Source organism: Cinclus cinclus, chromosome 6, assembly GCF_963662255.1.
Source record: "Cinclus cinclus chromosome 6, bCinCin1.1, whole genome shotgun sequence".
Taxonomy (NCBI): Eukaryota; Metazoa; Chordata; class Aves; order Passeriformes; family Cinclidae; genus Cinclus; species Cinclus cinclus.
Window position 1 is genome coordinate 26,295,012 of NC_085051.1, and position 21,306 is coordinate 26,316,317.

A 21,306-nucleotide genomic window follows, 5' to 3' on the forward strand; every position below is an offset into this window, starting at 1 on the left:
TATTGGTAGACAAGCTCAGAGTTTCCAGTGCAATAAAATGAATTTGACCCACAAAATACTACACTTACAGGAGATCCCTTTCCTACACTTCCAAGCAAGTATACAATGCTGCATGAAAGAAGGATAGAAAAAAGGACTGATAAATTTCTAAGCAGCTATCAAAATAAAACCTAAGGAAAGACACTCCTGCAGCTAAATTCTGAGATATCTGCCATCAGGACTCTCTCACATCTTAGTGAGCTGAGACCTATAGGAAAAAAACTGTTCATACTTTCTTGAATTAGGCAGAAATTTTTCCTACTTCATAATCTTGCCCAATGCTAAAGAAAAGGTAAAAGACTGTGGAGCATAGCTCTGGGTAGCATAATTGACTTTTAATATTATTATTTTTTCTATTTTTATTTTTATGCATATGTTTTCATTATTCATGTCTCAGTATGTGTTATCTACATGTATTACACTACACTATCTGCAGTTGCTTCCAGCTCATGTGAATGCCGCATCACCTGGTCACACCACCTACAGTCCTGCTCTGAGTGCCTCCTCCCCAGTAAATTGATCCCCGGGGTTGAGAGAAGTTCAGCTAAGTAAGAGTTTACCTCCAAGAGTCTCTTACCAGTCTTCTGCTTTCGCATATAAATCGAATCTTTTATCCTGGAAAGCAAGAATGTGAACAATGTGAGAGCTGGCAACCTGTTTCTTCCCTGCAGTCTAAGGAGGAATTTTATCTTGTGCCATCCTGGCAATGTGGGTACAAATCATGAGCTCTGAGTAATCAGGAGCTCGAATAATCCAGCTGCCTATGCAAAATGACTGTAGTGTTTTACTGAAAGGGAAGTTGTTCAACAATTTTTAGTGTTCTCTACTAAATGTAACATCTGAGGATAATTGCTGTTTACAGAGTAATGATAATGTAAACCTTACCCATCTCTACCAACAGTACCTCTGAGGCAGCCAGCCAGGACTATGATTCTATGCATCAGCATTTATTCCCCCCTTTCTGTGGCTTATACCCCACAACAGTTGTGATCCTTCCAGTCTACACGGGTTTTTTTAACTACGAGTCTAAAAGTGCTTTGTAAAGCATCGTCAGCATCAGCAGGAGTCTGACTCTACCTCAGTCAGCTCAGGTGCCCCGCTGCTGTGTGAGAAGGGGAAGAGCAGAGTGTCAACATCAAGTGTGAAGTAAGATCAGGATGCCCCACACCTATTCAAACAGAACAAGGCACAATCTGGCCTAATTGCTGAAAGACCTAGCACTGTTAGGCTGTGGTATTTTTGTCTGCAGGCCTGAAGTGTCAGAAAGTAGCATGGTAATCATCAGGGGGATGCAGACTTCCACATTCACGTTTCTCAGTCTCTCCCACAAAAAAGCAGGCACTCACCTCTGCTAAGATCATGTTTTTTCCACTTGGAATGGAATGCAGTTCCACATTTGGACAGCCTGTATCATACACACATGAGTGCTGAAAAAATACAAACACCCAGGTTTATATTGTAAGGAATGTTACTCTCTGCCCACAATGTAAATTAGTGTTACTATTTATGGTATATAATATTTTACATGCTGTTATGATGGTTTTTAAAGCTCAGTTGTAACATACTGAGGAGGGAGGTCGTTTCTTCCCTGGTAGTATAACATCCAGTTTTGGCTGCTTGTATCTGGCATAGTGGAATTTGGCAGGAGAGGAGGAGCTGAAGACCAGATTAGATCCCAGCACAATGTCCTGGGTGCCTTCGTAAGAGCCTTGCACTTTAAAGGAGAATTCTTTTTCTATGGAAATAACACGAAAGCAGACACAGATTAGTTTTCTCATCAAAACTGGTAACAAGAATTCTTACAGAGTCACAAGGCTGTTCTTATGATTTGGATTTGTCGGGGTTTTTTAATTCTTACATTAAGCCAATTGTGTTCATAATATTAGCACATGAGTTAAAAATAGCAGATGGAGAAATAACCTTACTTGATTTCTTCTCCTTTTTCTTCTTCTCAATCACCTGAACTTCTAAGCAGCAGATTTTGCGAGACTGTAAGAGATGTGAACAGTAAAATACATCATGGCAGGGAATTTCCCAATATGACATTCTGTTTCTTAGACTAGATGGGATAGAACCAGGGCAAGGCAGGAGTGCAGTGTGGATGAACAGGCCTTGCAGAAGGGAGAAGAGGAGGACAAAGTCAAAAACAGTACTTTCAGGATCCCAGAGATGCAAGGATTGTTTTAAACACAATTCATGAGCTAGCAAAGATAATAAATGAGAATTTATTATCACTGAGGGATGGGAACTCCCTGTGTAAAAAGAACAGTTATGAATGTGGGAAATGATATGTGCATGGGACAGGACAAACCCTCTTACTTTGGCAATAGGGGCATTTGGGAGGAGTGATGTCTAAGGAAGAATTCACTGCTACACTGGTGTCTCAGAGCTAAACTACTCCCATGTGTTTTCTTTGCAACAGCAAAGGGGTGTTGGGATAGGGGATCTCCATGCTGTTCCAGCCACAGTGTCTCCAGAGGTGCCATCCACAATGATGTGTCAGGATGAAGTGGGAAATGGGAATGCTTCAGTGCTGGCTGTCTCAGTCAAGGGGTATGTTGTCCTGATGACTGTGAGTCAAGTGAAACAAGTGTGGCAACAGGACAAAGAAGATGATGAAATACAACACTCACCACTAGCACTCCATTAGTAATGATTGTTTCAGGAGGGCCCGAACTAGGAAACAGAAAGAAAAATGCATTTACAATAACTCATTAAAATTACAGTATGGTTCATGAGCCCCACCCTTCTCCTGATTTTCGTCTTGCATATTTTTACCTGCATATTGGATTTGAAAGAAAAGAAAGAAAAGTCCAAGGAGACTAGTTGTACAAGTTTCCTCACTCTACTATGTTAAGACACAATTGTCATCCTACTGGCTCACCCAGTTCTGGAGCTCAGGACAAAAAAAAAAACAAAAAAAACACCTGCTCTAAGCCAAATCATGTAGAGATTTTATGCTGAGTCCCAAGCTGAGGCCAAGGATGGTTTCATGGAATCCAATTTTTTAAAAAAATCACATTTTGTTGGATGATGGAACAATAAAGGCTCTGGATCAGAAATCCAGTGCATTATTCCATGTTGTATTTTGAAGGGAGGTGCACCTTCTTGCTGATCTCAAACACAAGCGCATAACAAACCAGTAACATTCTAGTTTTAAATAATGTTCACTACATTAGACAAAGAAAAGTTTCTAGGCTGTTTTCTCTGTTTGCCTGAAGTTCAAGGGAGGTCATTCTGGCATTCACCCATTTGTCGACACAGCTCATAGCACAGATGCCTTGGGAATGATGCACTCTGAACAGACTAGATTATTTCATGCCTCTGAACTGCTGTTTCTTTTTGTTCCAGGTTATGTTGCATTTCATGTTTACTCACATATTATCCAAGGCAAATCCCACCTCCAATTCCTCTCGTCTCTGGAAAATAAAGAAAGAAAAATTATTCTGGTACTACTACTTCTGTCAGTACAGTTTACTGACAGTTCTCACAATGCAAGTCTTCATTCTCACAGTCTGGGTATACATGAAGATTCTCTACTGATAGGAAGCTTGTGGATGGCTGTCATAGAAGATTTTAATACAGAAATTATTTGGCTTCCCTGCTTCTGCTGGACCTAAGGGACAGACCTAGGAAGAGACGTTGTCTCATTCAGAGTCTGCCAGCAAAAAGAAAGGGGATCTGCTGAAGTGGAGAGTCAAAGCCTTCTGGTGTCAGGAAGAGAAATGGTGACATGCAAAGCAGTTGTGGAAGATGAAAACCTCTTTGTCTGGCAACAAGTTGAGGGCTTTGGGACAGAGGTAAATCTGTCCCAAAGATTAAGGCCTGGTCTGTGAAGTGTATAAGAAAAAAAGAGTATAATCCTCAGGGGAAAGAAAGCACAGGCAAGAGGAAAACAAAATTGGAGACAGAAGGGTTGATGAACAGCAAAGTGAGATCATGCTGTAGGCTATTTAGTTGCTCAAATTACCCACTGAATTAAAGATACAAAAAAGTTAATAATATAGGACAAAAATGTTTACAAAGGCTTGAAGAGTGTGAGCTCTAACTGGTATTGCTGTGCCAACACAAAAGCAAAAGGCTTGGATACGGCACCTGTAACCACTCAAAGTGGTCAGCTGGGTTACAACTAGCCAAAGTTTTAATTTCACCAGAGCTTAGTGGAAGTCCACACACTGGTCCTTTGGTATTTTGCAAGGAACAGAATTGTCAGATAAGGCATTTAAAGACAATGAAGTGCAGTGTGGAGCTTGGGTGTGTGTAGAGAAAGTAATTCCTCAACTGAGTGGTGCATGACAAATGTACAAGAAATTGGAAGGGAACTGGAAAAGGAGAATGATAGACAGAACATGCTGGGAGATAGGATGTACAACTTTCAGTCTCCCTGGACATTCAAGATAGGATTATTTCTTGCTGCCAAGCTGGGTGGCACGACTTAGACTTTATATAAAAACCCATGCCCCGTTCCATAATTAGCAATTAGTCTGGTTTGACATTCAGTTCTGATTATTGGAGTTTTTACTTCCTAATTATTAGGCTAAGTAATAGGTTATGACAAAAACATCAGGTACTGGCATGGACACCCTCCTTGACCCTCGATGGGGGCAGGCTCAGCAAAGTGACAATTTTGCCATAAACCTGAAATCTGTGAACCTCCATGGCCAACACCAAACCCTTAAGTGTGCCTACAGATCCAGCTGTGAAGAGGTTTTCCCACGTCAGAATGAAAACCAACTTATTTTTATGTGGCTAGGCAGTTGACAAACAACAAGGAAAAAAGGCAAAATTTTACAAATAACATTTTAGACAGAAAAGCTAACAAATATGTTCTTGCCAAGCTATTCCATTTCTTATTTCCAGACCTCACCTGTGAATCACACTTGAAGTGCATGAAGACCTCCTCTCCCAGGGAAAGTTTGGCTATGTCAAAGTACACTGTGAAGAGGTGGTCATCCTGAGTAACCACATCCTTATCATAGAGTGCCAGCTCCAGCACATTCTGTCAAAGGAAGAAAAGGACTTTAGAAATGTGTCAGGTTCTATACAAAGCAGGAGATCCTGTGGACAACTGTTTTAGTCAGCCATTGTGAGAAGTGGGATGCCATAAAGAAATAGATCAGGAAGGGAAGGAAGTGGAGAGGAAATCTACTCCATGTCAGCACCTATGAGGTGGAATGAGAGGAAATCACAGACATTTCAAATGGCACATTCTACCTATGGCTGAGACAACTGTCTTTCATGGCATGGAAAACCATCATGAGGATATGAGTTATTCTCACATCTTTCTGCATCTTTCCTTGCCTCTTGAGAAAATTGCTTATGTCCCTTTGAAAAGGATAAAACCTCTCAGCAGCTCCCTAGGTCAGTTACCAGAAAAGTCTCAGTTCAGTACCTTAACCTGACTCTGGATCCTGAAATAGAAGGTTTCATTCCAGACTGGATCTTTGCAATTCTTGACGGCTTTAGTCTGAAATCTGTCGTTTGAAGCAGTTGGCAGCCACAGGCTCACATAGCAATCAGTATGGCTCACTGTATTAAAAATACAAACACATCGAAAATGAGCATTTGCTCTAGAAGAAATAACTAATTGAACAATATGAAGTTTTGTTTTCAAAGAGAGACACTATGATACAAAGCGGCATATATGTTCAATATAAACAATACAATTTAGGTAGGAGGAACGGAGAAAAAGGAAGGGTGACATCACTCTTCACTAAATAAATGTGATTAGAAATACAATAAATACATTAAACGCTAAGGGGTTTCTCTTCATTCTATGTCATATGTCATCAAACAATCAGTTTAGCCAAGGATAAAAAAATCCAAGACAAATGCAGCAAGCATTAAGGAAACAAAGTTATATCTTCTCTTTTAGCCAACCAGAACATTAGAAAAAAAGCTTTCTGATTTCTGCAAAAGTAGATACAATCTTCTATTATATTTTGGTTCCAGGCCAGCAGAAGCCAGAAGAGCTCCAAAATGTAACAACACCTGATGAGCTTTTATCTGGGAATGCTGGCACAAAGAGAATTAGGGAATGGTAGTTTAGATTACTTAGCATTGAGAAAACATTGAATACAAGCTAAATTTGAGAGAAGGCTTCTCATCTTTCAGTATTTACTCAGTTAGAGCAACCATTTTGTGTTCTTTGTTACATAAATATACTCCAGAAGAAAACATGGGAGATCTTTCCACATTTTTTTTGCTTTCAACAGATTGCACAGATTTTACTGTTCCCTTTGGGGACACAGAGAAATATGTGTGATAGACACAGCTGTGATCTCATGGAGTTACCTCTGCAGAGAACACGGGCTGATGCAAAGAAGAGCAACACACTCCATATTCACTGCTGGAACCAGTACACAACAACAGAACTTCCTCCATGCATGGAATAAATCTAGAAAGCACCTTTTCTTGGAGCAGGACTACTTATTAGCCTATGAAGGTGAGAGGGAACTCCATAAGCTCCTCTATAGAGCACTACAGATACTCACAAACATCTGCCTGGTGGATATTTCTTGCTCTTATGACTCTTACAGTCAGTAAGTAACACAGAGAAGATTCCGTCTGCAGGGAAAAAAACAAACATACAAAAGACAGGAATAAATACTAAAGTTAGATTCCATATTTAGAAGAGAGAAGTGATCAAGAGAGATAAACACCCAACTCAGGAACAATTTAGTTGAATTTTCTATTTGATTATGAAATGACCAACACATTTATTTTCCTGCTAACATCTAAATCAAGTACTAGACTGAAATAACTCTTGGGAGATTTATTTTTTAAATTTCCAAGATAGAAAATGAAGACCATTTTGCTTTAGACCTTCTTACTTTTGAGCTTTTTCAAGTGAGAAAATTATTATTGTGATGATTACCTTCTATCCAGTCATTACATATATTCAGTTGGCTGAGTTATGTCATGACTTTTTCATATTCCTGTTCTTTTAAATGTACAGTACTCCACAGAGTTAAATGCTGACCTCTGATCCCCAAACTGATTTTAAGATCTGAGAAAGAGATTCCTGTTTTGCACTTCCACCATGCTACTTACTATGCATGAGTTTTTCATTTACAGGGATGTAGCTGCCCTCTTGAGCTAAGGTCACCTCTGCCTTTTTCTTGTGAGAAATTTCTCTCTAGCTTTGAAGTATGTAAGCTTTTCACATCTCAAGTTTCTTTGCACTGTTTTGCCTAAGAAGTGCAAACAATGTTTTACACCTGATAAGAAACTTGTTTTATCTTGTGGCTTCCCTCTTTCATTTTAGCCCATGTTTCTGACCTCATGCAGGACTTCTTAGCCTCTCATATTGCTCTTCTAATCTCATATTGGAGATATGAGTTCATATCTCCTCTTCCTTTACCATAAAATAAACAAATAAATAACTTCCACATAACTCATAATTTCTGCCATCAGGGAGAGGGGAGGGGAAAGAAACAACATGCAGGAATATAAATCTGCAGAGGAATTTGGCTCCAAAAGACCTAAAAGGCACTTAGCATAACTACAGGGCCATGGACAGGTAAAGACTTCATCTATACTGCAAAATGACTATAAAAGGCCATTGCCAGCCCTGCAGTGGCATTAGCATGACACTGACCTCATGAGACCCACTGAGAAAGAGGTGTGACACAGGTACTGCAGGAAAGGAGAGCAAGACTTTAGGTGGACTGTCTGAGCAGAATGATTTGATATGCACTGTGTTAATAGTGTCCATTCATAAAAAGTGAAGTGCATCAGTGTTCATAGGAGTTATGGAATATATGTCCATGTGAAGTCTCTCCAAATGTTTACCCTGAGCATATCAACACAGGCACAGGGCTAATGAATACAAGTTGTTGAGACTGGGGGCAGTTAGCAAGTAGGCTAATGAAGAAAGAGGTAAAGTCAGCCTCCAAGTGACCAAAACACCCTGCTCTAGGAAAAGACACCAATAATATTGGTGTTGTGCAGCTGCACATCAGGTCACTGGGTGTACAAATCAAGGGTGTCAAACCACTACTAAGGGTCCCAAGAGTAGCTGTGGATCAGACTACCCAGAGCACTTGAATTCATGTCTAAAACCTAACTCCTAAAGGCACAGAAATGAGGCAGGTGCAGAAAGTGCCAATAACTGATGCTGGCAGTGGCTGGCTTTGGAGAAGGCAATTCCTGGAAGGGTTCAACTCAGTTTCATGGATCAGATCCCCTGGAGCCACCTTCATGGTGATCCCCATGTGCCAAGAAGGCAGTGCAGATTGAACAAAATACTCAGGCACGTGGATGTGCCGTGTCATGACCAAGGAGCCTTGGCTTAGACAACACAGAGCTATAAATAAGAAATTACCAAAATCCTGTCAGCTTCGTGAGTTTTGCCTAAAAAATTTGAGGTGTTTGGTGTGTTCTGAAACTGCTGCAACCCCTGAATTGTAGAGAGTTGTATTGCAAGGTGTATTTTCTCATTTTCAGGTCTTCCATTCAGCTAATCAAGAAAAGGTTGGCTGTTCCTTAAACTGTGAGCACAACACCTGTTGCTCAGCAACTGTACTCATCACAAAATTGAGCAAGGGAGAGTTCCTAATTATTACTAAATGGCAACAAACTAGAGAGAGGAAGGGTAAAAATATTTTCTAGCGCATCTAGTCTCTCATTTCCTAGAGGAGAGATTTCATGTCTGAAGGCTCCTGGAAATACACTTGTTTTTACTAGAGGCCAGAAGAGGGGTTAATTAAGGAAATCAGGTGTTGAAAGTCCACTTTAAGATTCTGCATATTTCTATGAGAATAAATGGCATCATTTCCCCACTCTTGGTATCTACACTGGCAGGAGCTTGTCCTTGTGCTTTAGCAAGATGTGTAGAGAAAGCCTATTGAAAGCCTATTGAAATATCTTTAATATTTTAAATATTTTTAAAATATTTCTTGTTTAAACAGAAATTGTTCCCCATGTGTCAAGGACAGGAAGCCACACTAGGAATTTACAATGAAGCAAGACTACCTAAGTGGAATGATCAAAGCGATAAGCGGGACAGTGTCCCATGGAGGGAACTGCATGGGTTACAGTAGCTAATTATATTGTTGGGCAGATGCTGAACCCTACCTGTTTTCGCCCAGCCTCCACCCAACAGGAAAATCCCCTTTACAGTTTCCTCCTGAAATTCTCCTTTGCAGTACCTTTGTAAGAGGAGTCCACTGATTCCCATCAGGATTCAGCTGCATAGTTCTGTCTCCTTGATGAGAGGTTTGAGTGATCAGCTCCTGGAACAACAAGGGCCAAGGTTATCCCTGGAAAAAACATCATTTTCTTAAAGGCAATCCTCTTTGGGAATTGAGAACTTCAGGGCCACAGGGACACAGAGCCCATGGTCAGCGCTGGCTGTAGAGCCCTGCAGGAACTGGGGTTTCCTGCGGTGCCCGGTGCCACTGCCTGGGCTGTGCTTGCCCCACTAAGCCTGAGCAAAGGCGCAGCATCCAGGTAAGGTCCGCCCTTCGTGACACACGGGGAGGGGAAGCAGCTCCTGGCCCTGGCTGTTAAAGGAACAGCAAACCTGTCTCCCTTAAACACACCCTGTCATTAATATTTCACCTTGAAGCACACCTCCGTGCTATTTGATACTTATTCTAAAGTTGCAGATATGGTGTCTCTCAAATTAATATGATGCCTCAATATTCAAAATGCTCCCCTTGTAAATAAGCTCTTACTCCCCAAGTAGTTTTCATTTTCTTCCTGTGGTTTACTGTAACTTTTAAAGTTTCAATATTGAAGTCCTGAAGCTTTGATTTTCTTCATCCTGTATAGAATCATTATAGTCAATGGTAGGTCAAGAAAGTAGTATCATCTTTGCACTGCACGCAGCACAACCACTCGAGACCCCTGATGCCTTGCTTTGGTCTGCACCCTTCTTACCTGAGACAAAATGCCATCCTGGTCCATTGTGGTCATGTTCACACACACGTCCAGTGTTACCTGTGGCAATGCAATCTCACATCTCCCAGCTTCCACAGGCATCAATAGTTCAAATGTCCCAGATGCAGGTGAGCAACTATTTTATAAACTGACTCAGAGCCCCACCTCTGACTGGTTTCTTAAAACCAGTTACTCCCCTCCCATTTTCTTATGGTAGGAAGCTGCATCCTGTGGTCAAATAAGTAGGAAAAAATACTTTTGCCTATACAGCAGGTGGAAGTACTGTGTTTGAGTCACTTTGCTCTATATTGGCCAATGGCAGGTTTAAAATTAAATGTAAAAGAAGGATGCCCTCTTACCTGAGCACTGAACTTTCAACTTAGCAAGACCTCAAAGCCCACAGAAACACATACTCTGCAATAAGATACAGCAACAGTACATAAACTGAATTTAGGCTACCTGTGACAATAAGCAGATACAATAAAACAGCTAATATGAAAAGAAACAAAAAAAAAAAAAAGGAGATAACACTACTGCTGTCAGACTAACCTGGCTATTACAAAAAAACAGTTTAAGGCTTTCTGAACCACATGTCCCTACAATCCCAGGTCTAGGCATGCAGAGCAGCACACTCATATGGTGGTTTCTACCTACTCAGCCAAGGTCCAGTAGGGCTGGCTCTCTCCTCAAGTCATTGTACTCCTTCCCTCTCCTGTCCTATGGTTTGTTGCTATTATTTTTGTGTTTAGATGTAGAGTCCTGAAGCAATGATTTTCCTTAGCTTAGCTTCACACCCATGAATGCTTCTGCACCATTTTCCAGCTCGGTCTGACTCTGGCTGCAAACCAGATGCATGTAAGTGCCTGTGTCTGACCCAATGAAACCTGCCAGCCAGATGCAGAACTCAGCCCTGACCTCATGCTGCCCTCCCCAGAGTCCTTGGCAAAACTGTGACACCATTTCTGGGGCAGGACACCTGCCCCTGTCCACACACACAGCTGACCCCTGTGCCATTGCAACTGGCACGGCTCACAGCTCACTGGAGGAGGATTAGAAAAGGTGGCCAAAGACTGTTGCATCATCAACAGATCATAACAGATAAAACTTTCTGGGGAAAGGAATTCTGGCTTCCCTGCTTCCCCAGTACACCATCTCCAACCAAAACGATGCTCATTCCCTGAGCATTCTAGAGCTTACTGGTCAAACATTGCCACCAGCCAGCACAGGTCTCCTTTGCACATTCCCATGCAAAATAATATCAACAGTCATCACAGCCAAATTGGTAGAATAAATTTTTGCCATAGGGTACAGTATTTTGTGACGCCATGAAGAGTTATGTCTACACACGTGGCATGTTTCCTCTGTGTGCCAGCTCAATGCTGTAGCTTGATGAAATGCATTTTTCATTAGGTCACAGAAAATTGGCATGTCAGTCATGTTTAAAGACAGTGCTTTACTATGACATCTCCTTGGAAGGCAAAACTATTAACCAGACTATTCACCAGGACTGAGCCTCTGTGGCTTTCACTCCCACAGTGCAGTGGCCAAAAAAGTCTCATTTTCATGGACAGCATTTGCAATCCATATCAGAGACAGCCCTTGCACAAGGGAGGGACCATGGGTCACTCTGTACTCCTGCAATATGTCTCTGAGACATTCCTTTATCCACCATGTTCACAGCAAGTATTTGGTATGCTCTTTGCAGAGATAAAACCAGCTTTGTTTTCCAGGAACAAGGAATGCTCACACTGTGAACCTGAAGCATATTACTGAAATGCCTGAATATGTGGAGCAAGGCAGAATTTTCATTTTGCAAACAAGCCTTGTCTTGTACTGTATACACAAAATTTTTGCATGTAAGTAACATTTCTTCAGAACTGGAGGCGGCAAGAGTTTATAGCTAAAACCTGTGTTTATTTTTTCACAACAGGGTTTTCAGGTAAAAATGGACATAATTCCCAGGATTATATGCAGAACACATAGCATCACATGTCTGACTATGTGTCTTTGACTAATGAAACTACCACAGGGAAAAAAATAAATCAGAGGTGCATAGTTGTTCAAAACCTAACAACTCTCAAACACCAATATTTATGCTGTGATCTTTATGCTGGCAACATACAGATGCAAAAAATGTAAATTTTGTTTTGACAAAGTAAATTACTAAAGTGTTGGAAAAGTCACTGTGAACCAATTTGTAAAGATAATTTGTCATGGCTCCTTGCTAAAATGAAAATCATTGGAGTGTCATTTTGTAACGAGCCAAACATGTTATTTGGCTGTGAATGAACCCTGTTATTTTCAAGTTGGGTTCCCTGGACTGACGAGATACGCAGTCTATTAAGAAGAAGTTATGTTTCAAAACAAAGATGTTTTGTCAAATATTAACATGAAATGTCTCAACTTACCCAAGCATTTTCCTTAGTTTATTTTAGTCCCACATTATAATATGTAGTTGATAGATTTTTCCTGGCTGAATAGACTCTTTGTTCAAAAATTTCCCAGTTGTCTTTAGGACACAGAATTTATAAATAAAATGTGTTTTCAATTTGACTTGCTTCTGGAATGCAAAAGTTGTTATGGATTTATAATTTTGACAGCTCACCCTCAGCACGGTTCAGAACAGTTTTTAAAAAGGCACTTTCAGTAAAAGGGAAAAAGAAGAAAGTTTAGAAATGCAAGCCCACAACAAATGTAATTGGTGTTTTCATGCTAGATCCCATGCATGGTCTTTGGATTGTTTTAAAATGGTCTTAGCTGTTTCAGGCTACTGACTCACTTTTACTCAGTTTGTACAGGCAGGACTAAACAAATAGGGAATTTTTTCATAGGTGTATGATATGATCTAAACTGTTACACTGAGCAACACAGCAAAGTTTTCATTGCCTATTGGAAGCAAAATATTTTCAAGTACTTTTTCTTTTTAATTTAAGAATGCTATTTTATTATGAGAAGTAACTCAACAGGGAAAACAATATCCAGGGTGTTTTTTGAAAGCTTTAAATTAAAGTGTCGAGGTTTTATATACTGGCTATATACAAACCAATTAAAACTGACTTAAATTAACAGGGAATTTTGATGTGCCCAAATTATACCCTTTACTTTTTAAAAAAAAACAAATTATGTGAAAAGTGTTACACCACTTCCTCCTAAGTCGCTCCTTCCCATCACATATGATTCATTCACAGCCCAAGAGAGCCCAGGATGTGGACGCGAATCACAGGGCTGGTTGAGTGCACACACTTGTCCCTCTTTACATTTCCAGCCTCTGTGGCTGCTCTTTGGGACACTTGCAAAACAGAGTTGACCCAAGGATCCAATACCAGCTCCCAGTTGTGTCTCAGGTTCTCTTTGTTTTCCAGGGCTGGCTGCACTTTGTGTTCCACAAAGCTGAATTGTGGGAGCAGAAGTTTATACTCCGTTCTTATGGCCTGCAGGTGTGTTGGCCATGTTGCATAACTGTAGCACTGTGGCAGTAAAAAACTCCTTTATGTGATATAGTATAATAAGTTAGGCTTAAAATCACTCTATTTAAAAAATCTAACAAGTATTTTAGGCAAACAGTGTTCTACAGACAACCTTAATTTATAGAACAAAAGTAAGTAAAAATTTCCCACACAAAGTCTTTGCTTACAGAGACCACTTCTTGGGAATGGAAAAACCCCAGCAAACCACAGCACCAGCTGGGGTAGTTTCTGTAGTGCAGAATGGCCAATGTTTGAAAAAGTTATGTCCCTCCTGGGTCCTAGAGCATGAAAAACTCCTCTGAGAAGATAAGGGCAGTTGGACGGGCAATCAGCACATTTTCTGCTTTCTCCTTTGCATCGCTGTTTGCAAGGCCTGCATAATCATCTGAGAGTTGTTGAGGATATTGTACTCGCTGAGGTTCAGCAGCTTGGAGTAGTTCTCATCAGTGTATCTGACAGAGAACATGCAGTAGGGGGAACAGGAGCTGGTCAAGTCAAGCTGGCCTCCCTCCATCTCTGAGCAACAGCGCTTGACACCTGGAGAGAAGGAATTGTTGTTGCTGTGACACCATGGTTATCTTAATCAGTGTCAAACTGTCCATAAAGTGTCAAAGAGCAGAACTTTTCTCCTGAAGAAAATTCATAGGGTTTAAATGCAAACAATGCAGGTCATTTATCACCAACACCCTAGTCAAGAGAACATCATGAGTCTGAAGTAAGGAGGGCACAAAGGAAAAGTGAGGGATGGCATCACAGTGCCCATTTACAGATTACTCAGAAACATCTGTCTCATTAAAGCCATGGATCAGGCAAGGAGGTCAGCCTGAAAGGGTACTCCAAAAGACACTGTTCATGCACTGCAGGTCTACCCTAGGCAGCTGGGATTTCTTTGAACCTCAGCTGAGGAAGATTAATTGCTAGTAAAAGAATCAAATTTAAGTGAGAAAGAAACATGTGGAAACTGAGAGGTCCTGCAATGCTGAATAAGGTCCAGGGCACCTGCCACCAGGATCCATCTCTGCCTTTCTGATTCTGTCACACAAATTCTACAATAGCAGTACTTTGGGGTTTACCTCCCTGCTAACCAAGGAGCAGAGAAAATGCATCTGAGGAACCTGCAGTAAAGGAGTGCAAAGCAGGTGGCCTGGCAGAAAAGGAGTGACAGGCCCTGAACACAGAACAGTGAGTAAAATGATCCCTGGGCTGATGCTGTACCAGACTGAGACACACTGATCTTAACATTGCAGGAATTCAGCCTGAAAGCCAGTTTCTTTCTCCCCCACCACTCATATGAGACACTATGGCTCCTGAAGAGTAGAATTCAATACCTGAACAATAGACAATATATGCAGCAGGAAATAATCTGGGAGACCTATGCCTTTCACAGGAATAAAAGCTTTTGCAATTAGGTAGGAAGACTTCAAGTAACAAATGGGAGAGAGGTGAAGGTAAACACCATCCAGCAGACATGGGCTGTGTTGGTTCTCTTAGGGCCACAATTAAGATATGAGTGAACATAATAGCTTTGGCAGGGATGGGGAAAACAAATTTAATTAGCTAAAGAGCTCCCCCATGAACCCAGCGAGCAAAGAAGTCTCTGTCTGAGTCAGGGAAGCAGTGGTGTCTTTTGTTTAATGCTTTGCCTCTATTTGTAACTTACCAGGTGCTTTGTACTCTTGGAAGGTATCATTCACAAGGGGAAGGAAAATCACAATTGGACACCCTGGCAAATCTGAATCTTGGAAGATGTAGCACTCCTTCAGATTTTTCTTATCTTCATCAGTCAAAGAAATTGTTGGGAATGGGATTTTTTGCTCTGAGTAGTATTTGCACGCCTTATCTAGAGACTGGAGGATCACAAAAATGGTCAGCAGTGGAAATCAACTTCATTGTCTAAAGGACCCAAATTGTCATCTGCTATTAAGGTTTAGTGACTCAGATCCATAGAGTGAGTCGCTTCTTATCAAAGATTACTCTATATATAATTACCACACACAGTAACCACATTGCTAATCACAAGATGTAAACACAATTTCAGAATTAAAGAATTCACCCAGGACACTTCTTTTTTAAAAAAATTGAAGCAATTTGCAGAAGTTTAGGGTAAAGCATTAGTTTTAGCAAATGAAAGCGCACGTGTATAGAATTAACTAGAGAAGGAAATCACAGCAAGAAAATGTTTTAAGTATCTTGTGTATTTGGAAGCCAGGAGATAAGAAAGTTAAGTTTGAATGTGCAATTATATTTCTACCTGTGCAGTCATTTATGGCACAGCGTTAACTGAGATTAAAATTTTACTGAGAAAATCTGAAGTATTAGGCCATGCTACATCTTTTCCCTGAAATGCTCAGTAAAAATACCATGTCCTAATATGCACTGTGTTATTTACTCTGCACCATCTAATAGTGAACACTGTAAAGCAGAAAAAGGTTTCTACTGAAGTACTTAAAATTGTAGCTGCCTTTTTTAATAAGTTTTACCTAGAAAATGAATGAGGCTGAAATAAAACTTCATTACATCTGTCTCATCCAACATACAGCTTACTAGCAGTAGCACAGCTGTTCTCATTCTCAAAATGTAATTCTGCTTAGGAAGGCCAAAGTGCTTAACAGTGAGTTTTCAACTAACCTCAGTTTCTGACATAAAAAGATCCAAACTCCTTTTCTGCCAGCTCTTATAGACAGCTAATTAATTTTATCTCCATGAAATGGGCTTTCTACAGGAAGATGCTCATCACTGACCTTTACTTGTAGCATCCTATTTGTCAGCCCAGAAATGATCTGCTACTGATATCCACTTCACCCTTTTGATATTCTCACTTAAGTCAGAAAAAATCACTTCCTCATTTTTATGCAGTCTGGAAGCCTGCTTGATTCAGCATAAAGCAGAAGAAGCTCCTCCTGTCATTCTGGAAAAGACTATGCTGACATCCCCTTGAATAATTCAACATGCTCATAAACCAGCAAGAAAGAGCCCAGGAAGAAACAGGAACAGTATTAATCACTACAGTGAAAACCACAGGGGAATGCAGATGCTATAAACCAAGAAGCTGATCAAACAAGCAGTTCCAGATGCTGCAGTCTGGGCATTTACAAGTAGAAGGAGACACAACACATGGTAACAAGAACATCCTCACCGATGTATGTGATCCAGTAGTATAACTTAGATATATGATGACATCCACTTCCCTCTGTGGCCTTAAAAGTGGTGCACTGCTGGTATTGATGAAAAATCCAGCATCTATCATGCCCAGTTGATCAGGACTTTGCATCAGCTGGTTGGGACGTGAGTCTAACACAGTGTCTAAAAGGAAAATACATTTTTAATAAGAATATATCTGTGGGTATTTTGACCGGAAAAAGAAGTTTAAAGTGGACCTGGCCATTCCAGAGGCCTGGTTTAATTTAATTGCCACACTAGATCATCAAACAGGCATGAGAAGGATAAAAAAACCCACCCAAGTTCCTGTTCTGAAATTGTGTTGAATTTCCAGGCAATATATTGCATTAGCATGTCACACTTAGTGCCAGTAAGCTACATCTAATAATTAACCTAAATCTGCCTTGCTTCATTTCAGCCATTGTTTCATCTTCTATCTGTCATTGATTTGGAGAAAAAAAATGTTTTCAATCCTTTATACATTTGGACGTATGCTTTCCACTCAGTCCCCTCTTCTTTGCACTAGAAAGCCCCATTCCTTTCCAGTTTTCTCTTATAGGTGATATTTTCTTGGATATTTCAGTTGTGTCTGAAGTTAGAGGTATAATCTTGCCAAATTCACCCATGTTCACTCTGTTCTCTGCCATTTTAAATTTAGTTCTGTCAGTGTCAAGTCTACCCTCTCAGTCTGGACTGCACAGGCCTCAGCTGAAGCAAACAAATACTAAGCAAACAAATATTAAGTCTTCACTACCTGGCAACACCGAAGTCTCAGTGTCTTCTGTCTATTCAGAAAATAAATATTCTCTTGGGAGGATTTTTATCCCCTGCCAAACCTGATAGACTTCTTTCCTAAATTCCCCACTGCAAAACCCCTGAAAATGATGCCAGTTAAACATCAGTGGCCAGCACCTTTCCACCGACAGAAGTGCTCGTTCTCCATGTAGCTGTTATGCAGCTGGTATCCCTTCAGGAAATTGTGGTGCTGGGCGACGGAGAAGCGGTCGGTCAGTGCTCCCCGCAGGGCGCTGGACAGGGGGCCAGGGGGGGTGTACATGCGAGTCCTCAGCTCGTGGGGTCTTGTGGGCAGCACCGGGTCTTCATCTAGAGGAGGGGAGAAAAACTGGTCCGTGAACTGCTTGTTAACTTGTGTTCCTTTCTGGCTGCCCTGGTGCAAAGGAGTTCTCAGGGCTCCTCTGGGATGATTCGCTAAACTCACACAAATTCTTCTGAGGGAAAGGAATGGCTGCTGGGCAAAGCTCTGCTGATGGTCTCAAGCTTTGGCCTGAAGACAGTTCATCAGAAGCAATCTATAGTCTTGGAAAGGAAATTAAGTAATTCAGAAAATCTTCTGTCAGAAGTTAAATATCCTCACAGAAAGATAACACGAAACAGACGCAAGCATGGAGATGATGGGGCTGATGAATAGCCTGCTGCTCAGTCAGATGGGCAACAACAGCAATCACAGGGTCTATTGCAACAGTGACAGCTGCTACCCAGTCATCACTCATGGCTACGTGAGCATATGCTTAATCAACAGAGTGAGAGCACCCCAGGAAAAGCTGGGGCATACATTCATATTCAGAAACTATGGGTAGTTTAGGTGGTGAGTAGATGGCACATGGGTGAAAAGCAGAAACATGGTACAAGGTGTGGTTTCTAGAAATGACAATCTCCTTTGCCAACCCAAGAGGCTGACAGTGCAGCAGGAGAGACTTGGTAGTTCCCATGATTGCACATTGTATTTCTGTATTTTTCAGGATGTCTGTAATTATAGTTACTATCATATCAAGTGATTTAGCAATAAAATCATGGTTTCTGCATTGCTTCAGAAAATACCCTCTGGGCTTCATTTATCTTTGTGTCAGTATGAATCCAGTGCAGTAATTACTGTTCTGAGTAATAAAATAAAAACCCAAGAAACACTGATTAACCTGTTGATATTAAGGTTTATTCTCTGCATAGGCAGAGAAATTATAAAAGTAAAAAATACCATATTCTCTGCATTTGGTTCTTGGTTCTATATGGCTAAGTGAGAACTGTAATGCCAGAACACTTGCTGAGAAATGTCTGACCCCTCTAAAACTTCCTCTGAAGCAATCAGTAGAGCTTTAGTAAATGTTGCAATTACAGCAGCTTTTCCCTGATTACCCTCTTCCACTTACTCTATACAGTGTGAGGGGAAGTCACTATTTCTTCGTAAGATCCTATGATGCCAGGTTCAGCAAAGTTGACAAGATGATGCCAAAAGCCACACAGGAAAATGAATGACCATAAATGAAAGGCTTAATAATTTCTCACCAACTTCATCTATTCTGTCTTGCGTCCATCTCTTCCAGAAGTCCTCTGAACTGTGGGATAGTCCCCATATTTGTAAAAGGTTCACAGAAAATATACTGCTCCACATACCTGTAAAAGGAACCAGTGAACACAAGGACACATTTTAATAACAAAGTGTCCTTTCCCTTCTATTTTGACCTCATGGCTTAGTTTTTTAATGGGCTTAATGCAAATATTTCTAAACTCCCATGCTGTTAAATTCCTCTTAACTTTCTATGTCATCAATTCAGGTCATGTTACCATCAACTTTGTGCCTAACCTACTACATGGCTCTGCCACACGGTAAAGAGAGCAAGAATGTGAGGCAAGTAAAGGAGAAAAAAAGACACACTTGCTCAAGAGGCAAAACAAAGAATTCAGATAACATATACACCACAAACACATCGTTTCCAATCCCATCTTGCTTTCTCCAGCTTTTTTTTTTTTGCACTTACTCTGATCAGAAACCCTTTCAAACACCCTAAATTTGTTTCACAGGGGGATGAACTGGCTTTTCAGATGTTTGTTTGTAAGACAAGATCTCACACCATAGCTTGTAAAGGCTCACATGTGCAATGGGCTCCAGCTCCACTGTGCACTCTTTTCTCCATGCAGGATTCCCCATCTCTGCCTTACCACAGGGGTGCTGGTGGCTTTGTCAACAAAACAGTGTGCCACCATATCACCAGTCATTGTAAATTTAAATCTGACTATCAGAATTTGACTTAGGTTTGAATGCACTCAGAGAGGAATCAGAAGAATAATCAAAGAAGTGTGAGCTATTACTTACAATGAAAGAATTAAGGATCTTCATCTATTCCATCTATAAGACACAGACAACTCATCTACCAAGACATTGACAAACAAGAAACTGAAAAAATATGCATTTTTTATTTTTACTGTATTCTTTTGGATAAACTACCACTCCCATTTCCCCACAGGCAGTGTTCAGTATGTTAAGACAGAACTATCTACTCACTGGTTAACAGCATTACACCCCTCCAAAGTGCCTCTGTGGCAGGACAAGGCTATACATCACCTTGAAGGTAGCAGATGCGGGATTCAGGGAGCTTTTTTAACAAGCGGCCCATGAAGAACTCGCTTCCGAAATGCTCCGTGCGAACAAACACACCGTACTTCAGCAGTCCCACCTCGTAGGGAGTGAACTCCACCCACTCTGCAATACAGCCACAATGGACAATTAGAGGGCTCCCACACAGGCGTGAGGAGAGGGGAAGCTTGGGTGTACATTGGTCTGAGCTGTGTTTAATGTGCTGTCTTTGCAAAGCCTCGCTCTTAAAGGCAGATCTCCAGGGAGCAGTCTGAGCCTGGGCATGGTCACAATGGGGAGGCAGGAGCACTTGTGCTGGTCGTGGTGGTGCTGCTGGTGGCACAAGTGGCACACTGGGGGCATTCAAGGCTCCAGGCTTTGCACGCCCCATATGCACGGAAGATCCCAGGGTTTTCCAGCACATATGTAGTTTGGCCCTGCCGTCCATACGCCACGTCCAGATGACAGTACTTCACCAATACGGTTAATTTATCTTCCCTAAACAACGGTTTATGTGCAAAGATGGATACTCAGCTCTTCAGAAACAGTTTTTTCTGTAAGAGACCAGTTATACTCTCTATGTGTGGTTCTAATGGAGGCAGAACTAGTTCTTGACTTTCTTGGATATCATCCCCAAGTGAAGTGCAGTTATCTGATATAACTGCAGTGTGAGTGAAAACTGGGACAGAAGTGTCATGGACTGTAATTTTGTTTTCATTCAGAAATGGTTCATTTCCTTGCCTCAACTGAAACAAAATCTGATCTGAATTTTTCTCTTCGCCTTCTCCTCCTTCTGATTCTCCATAGGAAAGAAACACAAACAAACAAACAAAACAATGAGAAAAGCAATGGATTCAGTTAGGAGACTTCCCAAACTCTACCAAACTATGTGGTCATTCTTCATATCGAAACAATAACAGGCCATGGAGAAAAAGCAGTTATCAGATAATTCCAATATTTCTCAAAATGGCCTTTCTGGCAGAATTTCTAGACATGTATGTGTATGTCTAGACAGTGAAATGCTGCACCAAAACCCTTGTATTAAAATTGTAAGGCATGGAGGTGATGGTTATGTCTCAAAAAAAGCAACTAAAACATCAGGATTGTTTTCTCCAAGTGCTGCCAAGAAGAGAAGAGTGATGACAGGAATTCAGCTACCAATTTTAGCCTCAGAGGATCCCAAACAACATCCTTACCTTTGAAATCATTTGTGCTGTAACTGTCCCGGACACAGACTGACACATAGATGGGAAGTGGGTTCTGGCCATCACACAGTGCTTCTTGCTGCTCTGAAAGCTTGTGGGGGTCTTTCTGGTTTTGAAGAAGAAGCGTTACGTGAGAGGAGATTTATGAAAAATCATGAAATCTCATGAACTACTGAAAAAT

The 21,306-nt window shown here is 41.0% G+C and overlaps 1 protein-coding gene across 1 annotated transcript in view; it reads right to left on the minus strand.

Moving 5' to 3' along the window:
* The window catches only part of LOC134045544 (uncharacterized), a 52,798-nt gene that overhangs the window by 6,980 nt on the left and 24,512 nt on the right, over positions 1 to 21,306 (minus strand). Inside the window, exons 15-33 of the mRNA XM_062495366.1 lie at positions 21,117 to 21,231; positions 19,909 to 20,046; positions 18,852 to 18,959; positions 17,463 to 17,654; positions 16,528 to 16,694; positions 15,052 to 15,238; positions 13,727 to 13,928; positions 13,248 to 13,314; positions 9,925 to 9,984; positions 9,192 to 9,275; positions 6,534 to 6,606; positions 5,432 to 5,568; positions 4,907 to 5,038; positions 3,418 to 3,458; positions 2,673 to 2,715; positions 1,965 to 2,028; positions 1,605 to 1,774; positions 1,386 to 1,466; positions 617 to 654 (exon numbers count right to left, since the gene is read on the minus strand). Coding sequence (XP_062351350.1) covers positions 617 to 654; positions 1,386 to 1,466; positions 1,605 to 1,774; positions 1,965 to 2,028; positions 2,673 to 2,715; positions 3,418 to 3,458; positions 4,907 to 5,038; positions 5,432 to 5,568; positions 6,534 to 6,606; positions 9,192 to 9,275; positions 9,925 to 9,984; positions 13,248 to 13,314; positions 13,727 to 13,928; positions 15,052 to 15,238; positions 16,528 to 16,694; positions 17,463 to 17,654; positions 18,852 to 18,959; positions 19,909 to 20,046; positions 21,117 to 21,231 — 2,099 coding nt within the window. The remainder of the gene's footprint in view (positions 1 to 616; positions 655 to 1,385; positions 1,467 to 1,604; positions 1,775 to 1,964; positions 2,029 to 2,672; positions 2,716 to 3,417; positions 3,459 to 4,906; positions 5,039 to 5,431; positions 5,569 to 6,533; positions 6,607 to 9,191; positions 9,276 to 9,924; positions 9,985 to 13,247; positions 13,315 to 13,726; positions 13,929 to 15,051; positions 15,239 to 16,527; positions 16,695 to 17,462; positions 17,655 to 18,851; positions 18,960 to 19,908; positions 20,047 to 21,116; positions 21,232 to 21,306) is intronic.